At 38.5% G+C, this 21,045-nt stretch overlaps 4 protein-coding genes across 7 annotated transcripts in view; 1 reads left to right on the top strand and 3 right to left on the bottom strand.

Moving 5' to 3' along the window:
• Positions 1 to 2,975, bottom strand: part of kcnj1b (potassium inwardly rectifying channel subfamily J member 1b) — a 3,396-nt gene extending 421 nt beyond the window's left edge. Inside the window, exons 1-3 of one of the 3 annotated variants that reach the window (XM_065257039.1) lie at positions 2,638 to 2,975; positions 1,608 to 1,890; positions 1 to 1,511 (exon numbers count right to left, since the gene is read on the bottom strand). The exon at positions 1 to 1,511 is cut by the window's left edge and continues 421 nt beyond it. In XM_065257039.1, coding sequence (XP_065113111.1) covers positions 724 to 1,511; positions 1,608 to 1,863 — 1,044 coding nt within the window. In that variant the 5' untranslated portion in view covers positions 1,864 to 1,890; positions 2,638 to 2,975 and the 3' untranslated portion in view covers positions 1 to 723. Of the gene's footprint in view, positions 1,891 to 2,637 lie in introns of all 3 variants that reach the window. The other 2 variants (XM_065257029.1, XM_065257020.1) reach the window with 2 other exon arrangements.
• A 3,719-nt stretch (positions 2,976 to 6,694) lies between these two features.
• Positions 6,695 to 10,970, bottom strand: dcps (decapping enzyme, scavenger). Its single transcript, XM_065261203.2, has 6 exons — positions 10,769 to 10,970; positions 10,472 to 10,622; positions 9,162 to 9,307; positions 8,167 to 8,280; positions 7,978 to 8,088; positions 6,695 to 7,153 (listed from the first exon to the last, which is right to left on the bottom strand). Exons 1-6 carry the CDS (start codon positions 10,928 to 10,930, stop codon positions 6,887 to 6,889), a joined length of 951 nt encoding a protein of 316 aa, XP_065117275.1. The 5' UTR covers positions 10,931 to 10,970; the 3' UTR covers positions 6,695 to 6,886.
• A 100-nt stretch (positions 10,971 to 11,070) lies between these two features.
• On the top strand, positions 11,071 to 14,938 carry cry5 (cryptochrome circadian regulator 5). 2 transcript variants are annotated; one of them, XM_065261171.1, is made up of 11 exons: positions 11,071 to 11,172; positions 11,734 to 11,954; positions 12,277 to 12,471; positions 12,536 to 12,654; positions 12,742 to 12,896; positions 13,168 to 13,308; positions 13,382 to 13,549; positions 13,622 to 13,762; positions 13,961 to 14,112; positions 14,251 to 14,471; positions 14,543 to 14,938. In XM_065261171.1, exons 2-11 carry the CDS (start codon positions 11,740 to 11,742, stop codon positions 14,617 to 14,619), a joined length of 1,584 nt encoding a protein of 527 aa, XP_065117243.1. In that variant the 5' UTR covers positions 11,071 to 11,172; positions 11,734 to 11,739; the 3' UTR covers positions 14,620 to 14,938. The 2 variants fall into 2 exon arrangements, with proteins under 2 accessions (XP_065117243.1, XP_065117251.1); XM_065261179.1 differs by having other exon boundaries at positions 14,558 to 14,938.
• Positions 14,939 to 15,767: 829 nt separating this feature from the next.
• Positions 15,768 to 21,034, bottom strand: foxred1 (FAD-dependent oxidoreductase domain containing 1). Its single transcript, XM_065261190.2, has 11 exons — positions 20,831 to 21,034; positions 19,992 to 20,212; positions 19,287 to 19,397; positions 18,976 to 19,094; positions 18,434 to 18,528; positions 18,241 to 18,342; positions 17,443 to 17,519; positions 17,188 to 17,348; positions 16,785 to 16,914; positions 16,616 to 16,720; positions 15,768 to 16,390 (listed from the first exon to the last, which is right to left on the bottom strand). Exons 1-11 carry the CDS (start codon positions 20,937 to 20,939, stop codon positions 16,136 to 16,138), a joined length of 1,485 nt encoding a protein of 494 aa, XP_065117262.1. The 5' UTR covers positions 20,940 to 21,034; the 3' UTR covers positions 15,768 to 16,135.
• Positions 21,035 to 21,045: the final 11 nt, after the last annotated feature.

Raw genomic sequence — 21,045 nt, forward strand, 5'->3', positions numbered from 1 at the left:
GGATTCAGATTTTTCTTTGTGATGGCTTTCTGTCTCTATGAAATGTTATGACTCATAACCTATATAAAAGTCAATTGGTTCATAGTTCTTATATGGGTCAATCCGTTTAATCTTCACAGTGACATTTTTAAAATATAATTAGTATGACATTCCTTAAAACTTTTTTTAAGACTCCTATAACACAAATGTTATCATATGGATAATTTTGTTAAAATTAAATTTAAAAGGGGTCTACGTGCTACTGTTACGCTTGAATTTGGTTTCTGTTTTAATCCTCCAATGAACACTCAGCATGCTGCCATCAACGAGCACTTAAAGTACTCACGTTAATTGTGTTTCTAAAACTGTTCTGCTAAGAGTAAGACATTAATGAAACACAATGAAAAACAAAATTCAAGTATTCTTCTCTATGCTTTATGAGTCAACGGCTGTCACTGGGGTGGTACCCTTCCAAAAAAGTACAGCTTTGTACATATTAGGACCTTTTTAAAGGGTCCCATTTTTCAGAATTTTTTGTATGATATTGTCAGACATCTCAGGAAACAACACGGATCCAATTGTATAAAACCGAGATTAAAGTTATTGGTCACAGCTCTGATACAGACATGGGTGGTGTGTTACAAAACCTAATGTGACTTCTACCTTTCACAGATCTGAACAATACATGACACTGCATGCACGTATAGTGTTAATAAATATAAATCTAAACCGTTAGTCAAACCCTCAGTCACCTTTCTCATTTATATCAACGCTATCTTGAAGATCAATAACATCAAATCCCAAATTATCAATGCCTTCACATGTGTGTTGGTGGAGGATGAGTTCCATATTATGTTTATTTTGGAAACAGCAAGCGCACTGTGGTGTAACCACCGGCTCTGTTTTGCAAAAATTGGACAGGTCGACGCGATATTTTCCAGCTTTGGTTCGAGAAATGACGGGCAGGAAGCCGTAACCCCACTGGATCTCCTGCGGCAGGTAAGAAGTCCTCGCCTGGCAGGACAAGCTGGTGGATTCAGCCGTACCCTCCAAGAAGACCACCAGCTCAAAGTCCTGCTTTTGAAGAACATCAGCACACATCTCTGAAAATGGGCTGGACTTGTCGATCACATGGTACAGCGTAATTGGACAGACAAAGAAGAGATTGTCCTTCCCAGCATCCACGGAAAAGTCAACATTCACCTGGTCCAGTATGATGGTGTCGCCCTCTGGAGTGATGGTGGTCCGCAAGAGCTTTCCATAAATCTGGCTGCCGATAAGAAGGGTCTTTCGCAGGTTGGCCACTCGAATCTGAAGACACAGATTTCCGTTCCACAAACTGACCACTGCCGTTTCACTGAAGGTGACCGTTTTCGCTCTTCGTTTTGGGAGGGAGATCTTTGCGAGTATGAGTCCACACATAAAGCAGTTTATTATAGCACCCATTAGGGACTGGATGATTAACAGGGCGACCGTGCCCGGGCAGTGACCCGTGAGAGCGCGACCTCCATAACCGATAGTTGTCTGGGTCTCTAGAGAATACAGGAAGGCAGTAGTAAGACTGTTAATGTTCTCAATGCATTTCATATGGTAAGGTTCTGATGGATTTTGAATTAAGTCTCCATTACTTTTTGCGAGCGAATACCAGAGCAAGCCAAAAATGAACCAGCTTCCGGTGAAGGCGGCCACAAATAAAACGATGACAAAACACCAGCGGATTTCAACGAATGTAGTCCAGAAGTCCATGAGGAAAGCAAAATGGTTTTGATATTCAGTGGTCCCAAATTTAATGTTGCAGTGGCCGTCCTTAGTAACCAGACGGGTTCTGCTGATTTTACGCTCCACGAGGTGATTGTGAATCTTTTTCTGTATAAACTGGAACATCTTTCAGCTTGCAGAAGAGAAGAAAATCTGTTGTATGTTAGAAATATTTAAATAAATATAAATAATATAGTTATTCATTAATACATTGTCAAAAAATGGTCCCAAGCTGTCACTGCATGGGGCAGTACCCTTTAAAAGGTCCTAATATGTACCATTTAGGTGCAGATATGAGCTTTAATGTACTAATATAGACTCTTTAGTACTAATATGAACCTCTGAGGTACTAATATGAACAATTTAGGGGCAAATGTGTACTTTTTGAAAGGGTACACCCCCTGTGACAGCTATAGGGACCATTTTTTGACCATAGTAAGCATCATATTTAAATATACAGTTTATATTTTTAATGATTACAGCCCTTTTTACCATTTAAATAATAATAAAAAACATTCAGATGAAAAACATACAAAAAAATATTTGGATAAACTGTGATACAATTTATATAATCACTTATATAACTAACACATTTTAATAATACAAAAATAACCTTATATAATAATTTACCAGGATCACACATTTGACACAAGTAATCTTAAAACGCTTTAATGTTTCTGGTAAGAATAATTTGTCTAATACTTTAGTAGGAAAAGCACATTAACATTCAATGGTGCTTACAAATTCAAACCCCTCGAGGTAACGAATGATAAATGCATTGAATTCACTGCTACTGAGAAAGCTTATAATAATCCTTCTTTAAACAAAGCAAACCACACAAATAAACAACCAATGCTTGCTTTCTTCCTACAAATGAGAATAAAGTTTTACTTTCCATACCTGCAAACTGAAAGCCTCCAAGCAACTTCAGCGCCGATTAAAGTTCAGGCCATGAAGTATTTCTTCTAAACATGCAGGCATCAGGGTGCACCTAAAATCCTCATTGAAATGTTTTAATCCCAGGCGCATGCCACAGTTTACACCCTAGAAAGCAACAGACGGCTTAGAAAATGCTTCCTAAAGTTCTCGCGCATCATCCTTTCCATGCAAACCACAAGGCAATAGCTTTGTCTGAATGTATTGGTTTACATTGAGAATGCACAAGTCAAACACGGCTCTTCCAGAAAACTCCACAGACCCTCAGCTGCCATCAGAGAACCCCCATCTGAAAAGAGAAAAACTTTGTGGTTGTAACCATGGGAACACAAAAGCTTTGGTGAGAACAACATGGTTGAATCACATGCCCCTTATCCCCCCGACACCCCTCAATTCTGCATTTGCATTTCAAAGGATGTGAAAAGTGTACATTCTTTCCACTTCTACATTTATTTTTGACCTTTTGCATGCGTTACTTAAATCATGTAACTCAAACTAAACTGCAGTGAGTTCAGATTCAAGAAAGACAATACTGTTCCTCAGATGGAGGTCATCAAAGAGATGTTAAAATGTAGCAAGACAAATATCACATAATATAAAAAAGCTGTTTTTTTAACACATGATTGGGTCAAACATGGACAACTCCAACCGTTTGATTAAAATTAATTTAGTAAAATAAAAATAATGTGTTTTAACCAAATGGTTTGTCCATGTTTGACCCAGGTTTAAAACCACATTGGTTTTGGCCACATCAACTTTTTTTAGAAATGCATGCAGTAAAACAAACCTCGAAAAGGTTCAACTTTATCTTCCTTTATCACATGATTTCAGATATAAACAGAAATTTCGATTAATTTCGACAAGTCGCACACTGTGGCTGGCAATCTTCAGTAAAAACTTCGGCTCATGTTGATTTCGTGGTCCACTTGAAGAGTTTGTAAGACTTTAGATGCACTTTAACTCTCTTCTCTGCAAGCAATTTTGCATTTAAAAGACATCTAATAGCCATCCAAACACTTCTAGGCTAAAACAAGGCAAGATTTGGACTGTCGGTGTAAATTTAATAGACGTCTAGCCCCAAAAATAAACTAAATAAATGAAACTCAACACCTTTTAATCACAGCTGACTTTGCTTAAATGATGTTATAGCATCTCACAAGTTAGTTCGGCAAAAATTACACCAATACCAAATTCAGCTTTGTTTTGGATAGAGGTGGTTTAGTCTAGACAGACTACACTTGGTCTGTGGTTAAAGGGATAGTTCGGCCAAAAATGATTTTAAACCCATGCTTTACTCACCCCCAAGCTGTCAAAGTTGCATATGTCCATCGTTTTTCAGACAAACACATTTTCGGATATTTTAGATCTTTCAGTTGATTAAATGTAATGTTACGGGGTCCACGACCTTCAAGTCCAAAAAAAGTGCGTCCATCCTTCACAAATTAAATCCAAACGGCTCCAGGATGATAAACAAAGGTCTTCTGAGGGTAATCCGCGCGTTGTTGTTGTAGAAATATCTATATTTAAAACTTTATTAACGTAAATAACTACCTTCCGGTAGCGCCGCCATCTTAGACTCCTCTGTATTCAGGTGAGAGTATTAGCGTAGTGTACGCACTTTTCTTAGTGACGTATGACAAATTTGGAGGGCGGGGGCACAGAGCAGCAGCAGAGAAGCCTCCGTAGGCTGCGTAAGCTCTCATCCTGAATGCGGACGCGACTAAGATGGAGGCGCTACCGGAAGGTATTTATTTACGTTAATAAAGTTTTAAATATGGATATTTCTACAACACCGCGTGGATTACCCTCAGAAGACCTTTGTTTATCATCCTGGAGCCGTTTGGATTTATTTTGTGAAGGATGGATGCACTTTTTTTGGACCGAAAATGTGTTTGTCTGAAAAACGATGGACATATGCAACTCGGACAGCTTGGGGGTGAGTAAATCATGGGTTTAATATCATTTTTGGCCGAACTATCCCTTTAACCTCCTAGATGGTGAAATGACAGCTATTGTTTGCTGGAAAAGGTGTTTGCGACATCTTAAATAAGGTTTTGACTTGCATGTAAACATTTATTGCACTTTATTGCAAGCTGGTTGGTAAGCTTATTGACCTTAGGGTACAGAGTTTCCATCGCAAAGGAGGGTCAAATCAGGCCATACCCATATAGACGGTATTGTCTCAATCCATATGCCGCTGGGATAAACACTCATATATTACCAAAACTCAATATATCACCCAGCTGCAGATGCTAATAAGATGGAATAAGATGAACATGCATTTATGATAGGAAGAAAAATGAAACTTAAGACAAACAGACATGAAAGAGAAAACTGCGATAAAAACAATCTGATATTCTAGTTTCAGTTTCCGTTCTGTCTTTGATGAATGCTATTAAATTTGTTAGTCGTTTTCTTTTTGTATAAAGAAAAAAATCAACAGGGATGCAAAATCACTGCTGCCTTATGTTCTGTCATTCACAGGTGATCTCTTTTAATTAAACTTGCCCCAGATTTGCTTTAACACAATTTTTCACACAGAAACAAAGACAGGTGTAAACCATCACAACATCTGAGGGTTTGGGTCAGGAATTTGGGTTCTACCCACTGGTCCAACCACAGAATGAAAAAGTGCAATTTAGCTCCACTAAAATAAGCATGTAGATGCTTTTCTTTCACTTTTACACAACTATAAAGTCCTATGGTTCAGCATTGCAATGCTTTTTAGTGATATATTTGGTTTGCCTGCACATGAAGTCTCACAATCTGTGAACTTCTTGCCTCAAAGCACATCACATTTTTTTACTGGACTGAATAAATTAATATGCAAATAAGTAAAATGACAAAAATGTTTTTCTGTGCTTAGGAATATGTCTAGATCAAATAGGTAATAAGGTATTGTTAAGTATATTCAGGGTTCCCACACCTTAGTTAACTTCAAATTCAAGGACCTTTTAAGGACTTTCCAGGTCCAATACCCTCAAATTCAAGGACTAAATGTGGGGACACATTTCAAGTGAGAGCAAGGCTACATTGTGTTACCTTTTAAGATACATTGTTACAGCTCCCTTTCGAGGGAACTCGCGCTGCATCACTACGGTGACACTTTGGGGACGCATCCTGGGGTAAGTGCGTCTGAATGTGTATATCAAATTCAACCAATGGTGAGGGTTAACAACAAGGGTGATGCGGGAACCAGGAAGTATATCGCTATCTGAAATATTGCCAAGAAAGGCATTACAGGGACGCAGGAAGTATGGCAAGGGAGACGCAGCGCCTCGTTCCCTTCTCAGGGAACAACAGTTACATACGTAAACCGAGACGTTTTTAATGTGTCAAACACAACTACGCAAAAAATCATTTTGGTATGAATCAACATTCGCATACAGAAGATATAAGCATTTAAAGCGAACAGTTTAGCACGTGTGCTTCAAGGTGCAGTGTGTAAATTTTAGTGGCATCTAGTGGTGAGGTTGAGAATTGCAACCAAAGGCTCAGTCCACTGCTCACCCCTTGTTTTAAAACGCATAGAGAAGCTACGGTAGCCACAACGGCGGCACAAAATGGCGATAATATAGTTTTGTATATTATTTTGCATTTCTGTCAAGAGATCCTCCTAAAATTTTTATGATATTATCCTACACTACACAGGGAATAATATTAATTTTTTTCCAGAAACTTCTTGAATAAAATAGATTCAAGCACTTTCAATGATCTGTATCTATGTATGGATATTTTCAAAAACTTCCCAGGGCATTGAATTTCCCCCCAGAATCACAAACTTTCAAGGATTTCAAGGACCCGTGGGAACCCTGCCATAGATACTGGAATGGCATAAAGAATAAATAAAGAAGAAGAATTAAGCTGGGGAGCCCCCCCCCCCAGTTTAACTTTAATACACATTTTTAAACAGCAACAAAAAGAGGTGCAAAGCTTCACAACACTTGTTTCTGCCCTACTGATCCAACCACAGCACAAAAGACTGCAATTAAAATCTATACTTTAATAAAAATGCAAACAATCACAATTACATTTTTTATTCTTTTGTAAAAAAAACACTTTACAAACTCAAAACAAGGTTTAAGACTTTAGGAAAATCTTATTTCTTCAATAAGACAGTGTTAGGTCTAATCTGGTTAGCAGTGTCACTGAGCCAAAGGATGTCTTTTCAAAACAGCAACTAACAAGAAACAGGTTTGACCTTCAGAGATCTTCAGAGCTTTCCAGCCTCTTTAAACTTAAGGAGCAGACCATCATCGGCACGTAGAGGGAAAGTCATGATGCGGTCGTGATAGTAACCGGAATCTGCCTGCAAGTTCTGGATGACGTCGGAAAGCAGGTGAGCCCGTTCCACCCCACAGCCTGGAGCTTCATAGTCCAGTGAGGTGAAGTGAATGTGGAGGTGATAGTACGAGGGTTGATAGTGCAGATACACACGCAGTTTGCTCACGGGGACACCATACCGCTTCTGAATAGTGTCCTATGAAAACAGATGAGATCAGAATTTTAATTGGATTCACGGAGCACTGCTACACTTCTGAAACATACTTAGGAATAAACTCACATTGTCTGTTTTTATGGTTTTTACATTTCATATCATTACATTTTTGGCCTTTGGCTTCTAAAGAAATTGACACAGAACAGTGGAGATGGGGGGCATGTTGCTGTATGTAAACACCACAGCTATATTATATTATACGCAAAGCACCACACCACAATCTAGACTGGTGTCTGTTAAAGTATTTGTTTAAATTATTTCAAAAGCAAGTAAGCACAATGGAGAAGCAGAAATACAGCACCCCTTCAGTTTGAACATTCAGAGCAACAGTGACACCTGCTGGGCAAATAAAATCATTGCATACTTCATACTTATTCCCTATTTTTAAAGGGGACATTTCATAAAAAATATTTAGGATGTAAAATAAATCTTTGGTGTCTCCAGAGTACATATTTGATGTTGTAGCTCAAAATACCATATAGATAATTTATTATAGCATGTTAAAATTTACACTTTGTAGGTGTGCCCTTTTATATGCAAATGAGCTGATTTCTGCACTAAATGGTGGTGTCATGGTTGGATAGTGCAGATTAAGGGGCGGTCTAATCCCCTTCTGACATCACAGGGGGAGCCAAATTCCAATTACCTATTTTTACACATGCTTGCAGAGAATGGTTTACCAAAACTTAGTAACTGGGTTGATCTTTTTTTGACCCAATTATAGCACTTAAACATGGAAATAGTCAGATGTTCATGATATTTCCCCTTAAAGGTAAAACCAGTACAGTGTAATCTAGTGACCTCACCTCTCCTTTGCTGCGGATGTTTCGGAGTAATGACAAGTGCTCTGATGTAAGATCCCTCAAACTTTTAATGTCCCTCCGATGGACGATGGCAATCAGATACAAGTTTTCTAGCTGAAGCGATGAGAAAACAGTAACTACAGGCCTTTTATTCATCATCAAACATGATTCACCTGCATTCTTTAAAATTACCTGCTTTTGGTCCCACTTAAAATCTGGCAATAAGACAAAACCAGTATCAGGATCAGGATCTTCATAAATAATCCGATCCGCCTCTGCTTTCTTCTCTAAGATGTTGTACACCCACTGAAATCAAAATGAGACCTTGGGTTAAGCCATAAACAAAGACGGCACGGATAAAAATCTAATTTACTTATATTATGTAAGGGATAATGTAGAGGCAGCCGGTAGTTATCGGGAAATAAGCCTCGACAGTGTGATCAGGACCCGACGCGAAGCGGAAGGTCTTGTATCACACTGAAGGGGCTTATTTCCCGATAACTACCGGCTGCCTCTACATTATCCCGCTTATTAAACGGCTACTTGCCACATAAGAAAAAAAACTGGACATGAATATGAATTTGAAACATTTTATTGGCATATTTGTTTTAAATTAACATTTTTATCCTTCCGCGAAACTTTGCACAGATGCATAAAATGATCGTAATATCTTATTAAGATCCTCTGCTTCATACTTGTCTGTCTTCATTTTTTTCTCTTTTAGCCAGTCTTTGAGAAGTTTTAATGCCCATTTTGTATTTTTTTGTGTGTTGGCTTCGTAGCTGTCATGCTCTATTTTGTCAAGTTCAGTATCAGTAAGCTCTCTGTGTCTTGTCGTTGTTCGTTCTTCTATCCACTGTTTAAATGTTTTGTTTTTTTCCGTACATGTTAAAATTAATGTCAAAATCCATTCTTAATTGTGGTTGTCCAGTGTTTGTCACAAGATGGCGCCAAACAGTAATCTTTATTGGCGCAAAGCGATTTTAATCGTACAAGTAGTACCGGCTATGCGTTATTACTTTGGAGCGGTTATTATTTGAAAAGAACGAACCTGCAAATGTCGCAACTGACCAATCAGAATCAAGCATTCCAGAGAGCCGTGTAATAAATTGTTATAATATTATGTCAAATATTATATTAGTACACTGCACTTGAATCCCACTGAAATTCAGAAGGTAGAGTCTCACCTGCACACTGAAACTCTGGTTGCTGATGTATGGCAGGGTGATGTTTCGATAATCCTCCCCTGATTCTTCAACCAGAAAACTCTCCTGATGCAAATATTTCTTAACATGCTTCTCTGTTGCAGGACACACCACTGTCGTCTTGATTTCTGTTATGAACAATGCAAAATGTACAAAAGAGACAAAAAAGCCAGACTGATGCATCTCAATTCTTGAACAACTGCACACAATACATATGACTATGTTGTGGTGCAAAAGGTTAATTTGCATTTAAACCTCCAAACCTCGTCAACAGCCCCATTCACTTCCATTTTAGGAAAAAGAATACTATGGAAGTGAATGGGGTTTGGTTAAATGTTGTAAAAAATTTTTGGACGTAGTGTCTATGACAGTGTTCTTCACTCCCAATCGCGGAGAGCCGGTGCCCTGCAGAGTTTAGCTCCAACCTTAATCAAACACACCTACCTGTGATTTTCTAGTGTTCATGAAGACATTGATTAGCTTGCTCAGGTGTGTTTGATTAAGGTTGGTGCTAAACTCCTGCCGGACACCAGCTCTCCAGGTTTGGGAGTGAAGAACACTGGTCTATGAGGTTTGGGAAGAGCAAAAGTAGGCGGTGCCTGCCGTCGCAATCTTAGCCGTGCATCACCGCCTATCGCTTGCGGATAACCGAAAATGGTAAAGAGGCGGGATGTGGTGGCCACGCCCTTAATTATGCAGAAGGGTTTTAATATAATTTAAACAATGTCAATGTCAATGTCAATGTCAATGTCAAATTTATTTATATAGCACCATTTTTACAACACAGGTTGACCAATGTGCTTTACAACAGATATACCAAACACTCGCACAATTAGAGAAAAAAGACCCGGATGAGTTACAAAAAAATTCACCCCCCTCATAGTTGTCATGAAAGGCAAACTTAGCTATATAGACCAAAAACACTTTTTGTACCAGGCTGTAAACACTTATTTTCTGCTGTAAAGTTGGGCATTTTAACATGGGGTCTATGGGACTCCGTATTTGAGCCAGCCTCTAGCGGCCAGTCGATGAATTGCAGTTTAAATCACTTCTGTATTGGCTTCAAAGAGATCGGAAGGTTGCTCCTCGGTTAAACTATAATGGTCTATGTGGGTCTTTACTGGTGGTAATCTATTAGTGGGATGTATTATCTTTATCTGGCAAATGGGAACCTGCACAACACCTTTAAATCCTACTGAAAAGCCCACAGTACATGCAAGCGTTTATAACAGGTTCATAATGGTATTCGTAAGGAGCGGATTTGGTAAGCAGTTGTGTTAATGTGTTCATACGGTTTAGATGGGCAGGTGCGTGCAGCTGGTATGTGCTGTACACGTCATTCTTCATCTCCAGCTTTAGTTCACTGCTCTTCAGTAACTCTTTAAGAGTGTCCTGTCCGATGGGGGTCTTCTCCAAAATCACGACAGCATACTGATCCTTCACCTATGCAAACATGCACAAAACTATGGTTTACTTGAATTCAGCTAAATCTCAATGAAATAACACATGCGAACCGACTGATGAACTAAACCAACAGTATTCTGATTCATTATGCATAAAGGACGCGATCATTTTTCTCATCCACGCACCTTTCCGTGAATGAAAATATTCTTCTCCCGCGCGGATTCGCGCAAAACTCTAGTGATTTCTAAGTCAGATATAGGATTATCGGATGAATGTTCACTTTCACACTCATTGTCACTTTGTGTTTTGAGTCTTTTCGCTTCGGTACCGTTCTCGCACTCCGCCATTTTTCACACAGCCAAACCCGCCAATCAGAAATCACTGCATCACACACGGAACTAAAACAAACCAATGCGCATGTGCGATCGAGTGCGTCCTGATTGGTTAGCCAAGATGCGCGAGGGCGTGTAAACAGACGCTCATTGGCTGGTGACGTGACACACGTGTGGCTAAAATACACATCTTTTGTAACCTTCGTGAATTTGGATGTTACAAAACGCAAGACGGAGCTCACGTAAAAAGATAACTCGTAAGTATTATTGTTTATATTGCATTAATTCAAATAGTATGGAGTATAAAGTGTTTAGTTATAAATCACAACTATTCTAGAATATGACCGAAAATACTTTAAACGTTTAGATGAGCGAGCAGACAAGCCAGCACTGTTTACTAATACAAAACTTTGCACCTAACAATTCCTGACGATTTTAAGTTGTTTTTATTTTATGCAGAACATTCAAAATGTAAACATTTGTGTTTCTCTATCAATGAACAAAATAACAAATAATAATACTTAAAAAATATGATCTGTAAAACAAAAATAATATGCAAGAAAAGTTCTGTTTAAAGTACATTTAATCTAAACTTTAATTTATTGTATGAATTATAATTTATATTAACTATGTATGCAAATTAAAAGCTCACTTGGTAAAGCATTGAAGATGTTAGCACCACACAGTCACCATACATACTGATAAAATGCATAGATTGAATGCACTGTAAATCACTTTGGGTAAAAGACTTTTTGCATGTAAATGTAAAGTAAAATGTTTATATATTTTTATGTATTTCCTGTCTGTTAATGTCAAAGGTCAGCATGAGCCAAAACTGCATTCACTGGTTTCGTAAGGGCCTTCGCCTCCATGACAACCCTGCTCTCATTGCTGCCCTGAAGGACTGCAGACACATCTACCCTCTGTTCCTGCTGGACCCCTGGTTCCCCAACAACACCAAAATCGGCATCAACCGCTGGAGATTTCTAATCGAAGCGCTCGAAGACCTCGACTCCAGCCTGAAAAAACTTAACTCAAGGTAATGTACCCCAAAAAAAAAAAAAAAAAAAACATTAACGTTACTATAAAAAAAAATCATTTGAGCTGGGGTTTACACATTCATGTGACTTATGACCTGTGGTACATGCTAAGATTGGTTACATCTCCAGCATAAATATTTATTTAATGTTCCTGTAGCTCAGTTGGTTTGCATTAGCAGTTTAAAAATTGTGGGTTTGATTCCCAGGGATGCACTGTAAGTCATAAAGCGTTTACTAAATGCATAAATGTATGTTTTTCCTCATCCAACTGTGGTTTCTTTTCAATTTGAAGTGATGTTTTTTGTTGATTTGTTTCATTAGGCTCTTTGTTATCAGAGGATCTCCTACAGAGGTCTTACCTAAACTCTTTGAGAAATGGAAGATCACACGTTTGACATTTGAAGTGGATACAGAACCATACAGTCAGAGCAGAGACAAAGAGGTCATGAAGTTGGCTGAGGAACATGGCGTGGAAGTTATTCCGAAGATTTCCCACACCCTCTACAACATTGACAGGTAGCGTACCTTAATTTGTAAATCACATTCATGTTTGTAAATACTCATCCGCATTTTCAAACAGGATCATTGACGAGAACAACGGAAAGCCTCCCTTGACTTACGTTCGCTTCCAGACTGTGGTCAAAAACATCGGCCCTCCCAAAAAACCTGTTCCTGCTCCAACCGAACAGGACATGAAAGGTATCTCAAACAACTTTAAGGACACTACACTATGATAAAAAATAAAGATTGAATTGTTGTTGATTTCTCTCATCTGTAATGTGGAAGATGTGTCGACTCCACTTTCTAAGAACCATGAGGAGGAGTTTGGGATTCCAACTCTTGAAGATCTTGGGTTGGACACATCATCCTTAGGACCAAATCTGTTTCCAGGGGGTGAAAAGGAATCTCTGCGCAGATTGGATGAGCACATGGAAAGAACGGTAGTTACCATAACACTTCTTAGTCAATTAATATTTATAAAGGAACACGCAGACTTTCTGGGACTTTAGCTTATTCACCGTATCCCCTAAAGTTAGGTAAGTCCATACATACCCTTTTCATCTCTGTGCGTCCCTTAACTCTGTCTGACGCACCCACCGCTAGCCTAGCTTAGCACAAAGACTGGAAGTAAATGGCTTCAGCTAGCATACTGCCCCCAATAAGTGACAAAACAATGCCAACATTTTCCTATTTGTATCCTTAAAATTGCAGGGTTGGGTTTGCACCTTTGAAAAACCAAACACGTCCCCCAATGCATTAATCCCCAGCACCACAGTCCTGAGTCCCTACGTCCGATTCGGCTGCCTATCTGCACGTACCTTCTGGTGGAAGCTTACGGATGTGTACAGAGGGGTATGCCAAACATCTCATACAATTATTCATGCATTGCACGTAGCAGATGTAAAAGATGTGGTACGTTTTGCAGAAGAAGCACTCTCAACCTCCGGTCTCCCTGCATGGACAACTGCTCTGGAGAGAGTTCTTCTACACCGCTGCTGTCGGGATCCCAAACTTTAACACGATGAAAGGCAACACTGTCTGTGTGCAGGTGGACTGGGATGATAATCTTGAGCACCTGGCAGCATGGAGAGAGGTATAAATTATTGGGTTAGGTGATTTAAAAATAATAAAACAGAGCAATGTTTAAGAACGTGTGTGCATTCAGGCTCGCACAGGGTTTCCTTTCATCGATGCCATAATGACACAGTTACGACAGGAGGGATGGATCCATCATCTGGCTCGACATGCAGTCGCCTGTTTCCTGACTCGAGGAGACTTGTGGATAAGTTGGGAGGAGGGCCAAAAGGTTTGTGATAAAGAAAAAGAAAAAAATAATGCTTATAGAAAAGTGGGCAATCTTTGCGGTTGTAGTCATGATAATGCCATAAATAATAATACCATGTTTTTATGACATCACGGTAGCTTGTATATTTTTGTGGATTAACATTTCATACCATCATTTGACCAGATCAGAGGTGTAGTCGGTAACCTGTTGTGTTTGCAGGTGTTCGAGGAGTTACTGCTGGATGCCGATTGGTCATTAAACGCAGGAAACTGGCAGTGGCTCTCAGCCAGCACATTTTTTCATCAGTACTTCAGGGTTTACTCTCCTGTCGCCTTCGGAAAGAAAACTGACAAATACGGAGACTACATCAAGTAATTTTCACTTTCACATACTTTTCTGGTATCAGGTTATTCAGATGAGGCAGGAGGTGGAGTGACTAATGGTTAAAGCTTTTGATAAAAGTGTCTAGTAAAATATATAATGCTGTCTTAAATGTGTGTGTCATCCAGAAAATACCTTCCAGTGCTGAGAAAATTTCCAGCGGAGTACATATACGAACCCTGGAAAGCTCCTCGGAGCATTCAGGAAAGAGCAGGGTGCATTGTGGGAAAAGATTATCCTCGTCCTATTGTGGAGCACGAGGTCGTACATAAAAAGAACATTCAGAGAATGAAGGCCGCATATGCAAAGCGCTCTACAGATGATAGCCATGACAAAACGGAGACAAAAGGTAAAAATTTTGTTCAAAAAATAAATACTACTTTTTTATTATATTTCTTAAAATATAACTATTTGATTCAGGTTCTTTCTGTACAGGTATAAAGCGCAAAACGAATGCATCCATCAAGAACATGTTTGCAAAGAAGGCAAAAAACTGAACCGATTACTGAACAGATACTGCATTTGTGGATCTTTGTTCTGCTGAACACGAAAGAAGATATTTTGAGCACCATTGACATCCTTTTTCTTTTTTCATTTACGGGTGAACCTTACCTTTAAAATGAAAGCTTATTGAGTGCTGTAAACATGTGCATTTTAAATAGAATATTTGCTATCAATCAACTTGGGACTTTGACAGCTGTCAGTCATTCAAAGCGGTGTTTTTCTGGGGAAGGTTTTCATGCTTTTTTAAGTATTTAACCTTGATGTACCAGGTTTAGTACTTTTTTACTGAATAAACTACAATATTGTTCTAAATATTTGTGCAAATGGTCTTAAAAAATTGAATATAGCTGAAATGAGAATAGTTTGGATCCCTTTAAAATAAACATTTAGTCGGAGCCAATGCTTTGCACTTTCGATAACCCCAGGGTTCCCACACCTAAGCTAACTTCAAATTCAAGGACCTTTCAAGGACTTTCCAGGTCCAATACCCTCAAATTCAAGGACTAAATGTGAGGACACATTTTAAGTGAGAGCAAGGTGAAACTTTGGGGACGCCTCCATTGGTAAGTGCATCTGAATGTGTATATTAAATTCAACCAATGGTGACACTTAACGACAAAGACAGGGTGATGCAGGAAGTATATCGCTATCTGAAATATTGCCAAAGGCGGCGTTACAGAGACGCAGGAAGTATGGTAAGGGAGACGCAGCGTCTCATTCCCTTCTCAGGGAACAACAGTTACATACGTAACCCGAGACGGTTTCGTGTGTCAAACACAACTATGCAAAAAACATTTTGGTATGAATCAACATTCGCATACAGAAGATATAAGCATAACAGTTTAGCACGTGTGCTTAAAAAGTCTAGATTTTTTATGATAATATCCTACACTACACAGGGAATAATATGGATTTTTTCCAGAGAACTTCTTGCATAAAATAGATTCAAGCACTTTCAATGACCTGTATCTATGTATGTATATTTTCAAAAACTTCCCAGGGCCTTGAATTTTCCCCCCAGATTCACAAACTTTCAAGGACCTGTGGGAACCCTGCAACCCGAGTTCGATTTCCGGCTTGTGGTCATTTGCCCATCCCATACCCCTCTCTCAAATACAAAATACAAATTTAAACTGTCCTCTATCAAAAACGTTCTTTTATATTTTGAACAGTGAAATTATAGATAATTTCATAAAGATACAAAAATAAAATATAGCAGATTTTACAGTCAAGAATTGACAAATATGCATTCAGTACAATCCCTGTCTGGGAAACCACCCATATAATTATCTTTTGGTAATCAATTGCAAAATCATTTGAGTCTGAAGATCTTTTATGCAAATTACAAATAAAAAACTGAATTACCCCCCGTCGCTCATGATCTGTGTATTACATGCTTATATGAACATACCACATTATAACTCCAATTTTTTATTTCCAAGTCTCTGTAATACGACGTTGATCGCATGATCACATCAAATGCAGTCCTTTCAAATGTTTCTCTGTTCCTCACAAAATGTTTCTTTCCAGTAGTGGTTCCTGCAGAAGAATTCGTTTAACATCAAAAGCACTGAGGTCGATGGTCTTAAAGCCTCCATCCACAATCAGCTCAGCCACAGCGCGACCGACCGCAGGCGACTGCTGCAGACCGTGACCGCTGAAGCCTGTGGCAAAGTACATGTTGGTCACCAGAGGGTGCTGTCCTATAATGCCATTCTGATCAAAGGTGTTGTAGTCGTAAAATCCGGCCCATGCGCCTGAAACCTGACAAAGATCCATAAAAGTGAGAAGAAGTGTTACAAAGAGGATTTTTATTTGGTGCTGAGAGGCTGGATACACTAAAACTTAACGATTGTTTAGCTTCTGGTGTTTATTCTGACTGATCATCTTATCGACTTCTAGATGAAACATCAGGCATTATTTTTTTAAGTTTAAGAGATTTTCTTTTGCACAGAAAGTTAAAAAGTCTTTTGTAATGTTAAATTTCACCTTTAGACGCTCAAATGCCGGGACGCGGTGGGCGAGCCGTGGCCAGACTTTATCCTGAAAGAACTCGTGGTCCACATCGAGGTTGCTGATATCTGGTTCTTCCATCTGGAAAAAGTCAATTATAATAAAAAACACAGTGAAATAGATCAGACCTGTTTGAAGCCCATACCTCCTCTGGTGACATTCCCGTGATGTAATTTCCTCCGAGTCCCTCCCGTCTGAAGTAAACCCCTGAATAGTCGATCAGAAATGGAGTCTCCAAGCCTGGTCCATCAGGACAATGTACTACATAAACAAATCTACAAAAGATGATCTGCAGTTAGTAAGGCAAGGGACATACAGTATAATGTGTGACGTCATTGGTGAAAAGACAGCTGAAGTATTTTTTTGCGATTTAATGATCTGAATAAAAGCATCCTGCCTACATAATGTGAAAATATAACCTTGATATCTTTAATACTGACTGAGTAAAATCATGTCAAATTTTAATCTCAATAGATTGTGAGACTTTCGGATAATTTTGCTGCTTCACAAGAAAAACTACATAAAGTGTGTACGATCAGAGTCTTAACCTCTTTCTGGGCTCCACGGGTATTGGAATAGAAGATACAGATTGTTTCGGGCCAAGACCGATGCCAAGCATCTCTGCGATCTTTCCTGAGTTTGCACCCGCTGCGTTTACCACAACTGCACACTCCACCGGCTGGTACTCCAAACTGTTGGGCATTCGTACCTGAAACATAACACAAGAGCAGTTTCAAAACGAGTGTTGTGCTTAAAATCATTTGTTTCGGGTTTGAGAATTTTGATAAGGCATACGGACTTACGTCAGCATATTTTATTCTTCTGACGTTAAGTAATTCTCCATCTGTGGTTTCTGCTGTGCTTATGGAGCATCGAAATCCTGATAGAAAAATACTACAGTTAAAAAATGAAACAGTACCCAATACAGTAGGCTGGTGATTCTATTCTGCTATTTAATCTGGTAAATTTAAACATGCACTTAAACAGTCCCACTGTGGTGAAAATCAAGTTTCTATTGTTGTTTATTACACGGCTTGTTGGAATGCTTGATTCTGATTGGCCGGTCGCAATATTAGCGGGTTTGTTATTCCTAAATAACAACCACTCAAAACTAATAACACACGATAACCAGGATGCTGCAAATATTTTTGAGAGGTACAGTTAATTTTACACAAAAATTCAATATAAATATTTCTTATCTTTTAATAACATATATGACATTATATTTACAAATGAATAAACCAAATAGTTTGTGACATTTGATGATTTGAACATCTTGTCTCATCTTAAAACCAAAAAATAAATGGGTTTTCCTCGCAGAAGGTCTGCTTTCATAAAAAATTAGCATATTAAATATTTTAGGGGTGCACCGATAAATGCCGATATACAATAATAATACGTGGCCGATAACTATTCTGAATCGCACAGCCTATAATATTCACAGTGGATTGCTGTCTCTATGAGGGAATTACATTCAAGCAGATTTAAAGCATTTATGAATTACTATGACAAAAATTTTTTAACATATGCTATTATGATGCTCAAAGATGAGTGATTTAGTGATAAAATTATCGACTACACGAAGACTTTAAAATGCCGACCTGTGACCTCTCCAAAGCACTGATAGACTCCCATAGACATCGTCTTTCGTCTGAGAGCGTTCAGGAGAGACCAGGGATCAAACCAGCCCTCATTTTCTAATCCTGGGTGAAAGAAAAATACATCACTCAGTAATGAAGTTCACTAACAGTGTGAGATGCATTGACATTAAAAGATGCGGAAAGCGGCACTAACCGAAAGATGCCAGAGCGACACCGTCTGTGTTTACCCATGGAAAACGCTCTTTCAGCTGCGATGGTGACAGGAGGACAACCTTAGCACCCGCTTCTCTAAAAATTTGACACTTTTTAATCAGTTATTAATCTTTAACTTTAGGACAGATAGGAAAAGGTTGAGTTTCAAATGCAATTTGACTTCTTAAACCAGTGGTTCTCTTCATGCGGCCCTCCTTGTGTGAGTTGCGGCCCCTCATGACATAAAATAATCTCAAACTTGGAATTTAAATGAAACAAAACATTGAATTATACAATGAAGTTCTGTTGGTTGATATTCTTATTTTTATGAAATTTAATACAAAGAATTTATGATAAATTACTGTGTCTCATAAAATTGGCGCTCCCTTTCATCATCTTGCAAATACAAAAACTGTTCAAAAAGTACTTTCTGCTTGTTTTACCTGTGGTTCCTGCTACAGACATCAATGTTGCATAATAAATTCAAGATTTTTAATATTTTACTGATGGATAATGATTAGTTGAGATCAGATTAATCCTCACCTTTGGGTTCTGTAATTCTCCTCCATGATATGAGCTGATTTTTCACTGGCTAAAAAGAGATATCCTGAATGATTAAACTGTAGATCAACAGGATCTTCATTTATCATTCCCAGATGATCCTGTAAGATTACAACAATACATGAAAACATATTTACAAACAATTGTAAATGAATCCAATCATTTCTGCAGTAACTTAATGTAGTTAACAAATATGTGATGTGAACAAAACTTGTGTATTTGTAATAAGCAGGCGTATAATATTTCTAGAAGCTTTTTTTACATAAAAGATCAGGACAAAACAACAACATTACATTAATGTTCTTTAAGAAATCTGAAGACGCCAGGGAAAGCAGGATGTTTTCTTTAAGAGAGAACTGCTGTCGTATTCCTCCACAGGACAGCACAGTCGAGGCTTGAGAATACTACAAAAACCCAGAATGAAATATTATCATTTTATTATTATTTGCAACATAAGCACACGAGCTTGAAGTCAGATAGTTTAATTTTTTATTCAAAACATAATAAATGGCATTCAGGGTTCCAACTCCAAGTCAAATCTTTTTGCTTTTTCCTGACTAAAAAGCTGAATTTCCATAACCTGTGTCCAACATCCCATGAGCCTGGATAATGTAGCGTACACCGTGAGTTTGTAAAAATGTAGTTTAAATCCGTAAAATTAATAAACAACCAATAAACAGTGGACACGGAAAAGGTATTCCTTGTCAAGTTAACAAGCGGATTACATTTTGATAAATGTAAACTCAAATTTAAAGCAACAAACAAAAATCCCTGATATTCTATGGCTCGGACAAAATATTTATAAATACCCTGACTTTCAATGTCTGGAAAATACCTTTTAAAATTATATGATATTCCAGAAATGTTCATGACCTGTGGGAACCTTATGCATTTTTGATATCACAGGCAAGTTTTCATGCCAGAAAATTTTTTGCATGCCTAGGATGCAGCTCATTGTTTTTGAAACCTAGCCACTAAATGCACCCATAAAGACTTACTGAAGGGTCTTTCTCCACCACCAGGACTTTGAGAGCATCTCTGGCTCCCTCTTTTCTCTTTAGCCAGTACGCGATGGACCAGCCGACAACGCCCCCTCCAACAATCACAATATCAGCCCTCTCTGGAGGCAGCCCAGGGGTCAGCTCAAAAGGGCTCCAGTCGCTGCCGGGCATCGCTGCGGCCGCTTTCTCTCGGAACGCCCGGAACTGTGATTCCAGATCTGCAAGGGGTCATCACATAAGCAGAATGTGAATATGGGAATCCTACTATGGAATTTAAATAGAAAATTAAATGGTCCGACTTGGGATCTATTTACCTATATTTCATAAAGTAAACACACATGATATGATAAAAATGTTCTTTAAATGCACTTTACAGATAAAAGCATATATTAAAATATAAAGTGACATCCTATGTCTTTATTTTTTATTTTTTTGTGGTCTGGCACTGTTTTTTTCTTATTTTCACATTTCTGTGTATTTTTACTGTTTATGGCATTAATTTAATGAAATTAATTAATTACTAATAAAAATAAACATATATATATATCCTACTAAAAACAAACGTATGGCTTATTAATATTCAATACGCATCGACACGTCGGTCTATGGTGATTTGCTAAAAGCGGGTAGGCGTTAGTCAGTTGGCGAATCATACACTATGATAGACCTGGCTTATGAATATTAATGAAGTGAGTGGACGTTTCATCACGTTTGTGACAATTAAAATTTAGGTTACATGAGCTTTGCTGCTGTTTATATGTCTCTGTTAGTCATAAAAGTCTCGCGTATGCAATGCGCATTAAAGAAAAAAGCGGTCTGTTTAAAGGTCATCTCACCTTTGAAGAAGTCTTTCTCTCCTCTACTGCTACTTTTAAATGTCCGGCATGACGCATTGAGCGCCCTGAAAGCAGACATTGAGGTGAAAAGTTTGCGCCACGTTGCCATCGCTGCTGCTGACAGTCATGTAAGCAAACCCAAAATACATAAAGCACCTTTCCTAAAGCACACTAGAGCGGTAAGAGCACATGACAAAGTGCGCATGCTCAGAAAG

Source organism: Paramisgurnus dabryanus, chromosome 10, assembly GCF_030506205.2.
Source record: "Paramisgurnus dabryanus chromosome 10, PD_genome_1.1, whole genome shotgun sequence".
Classification (NCBI taxonomy): domain Eukaryota; kingdom Metazoa; phylum Chordata; class Actinopteri; order Cypriniformes; family Cobitidae; genus Paramisgurnus; species Paramisgurnus dabryanus.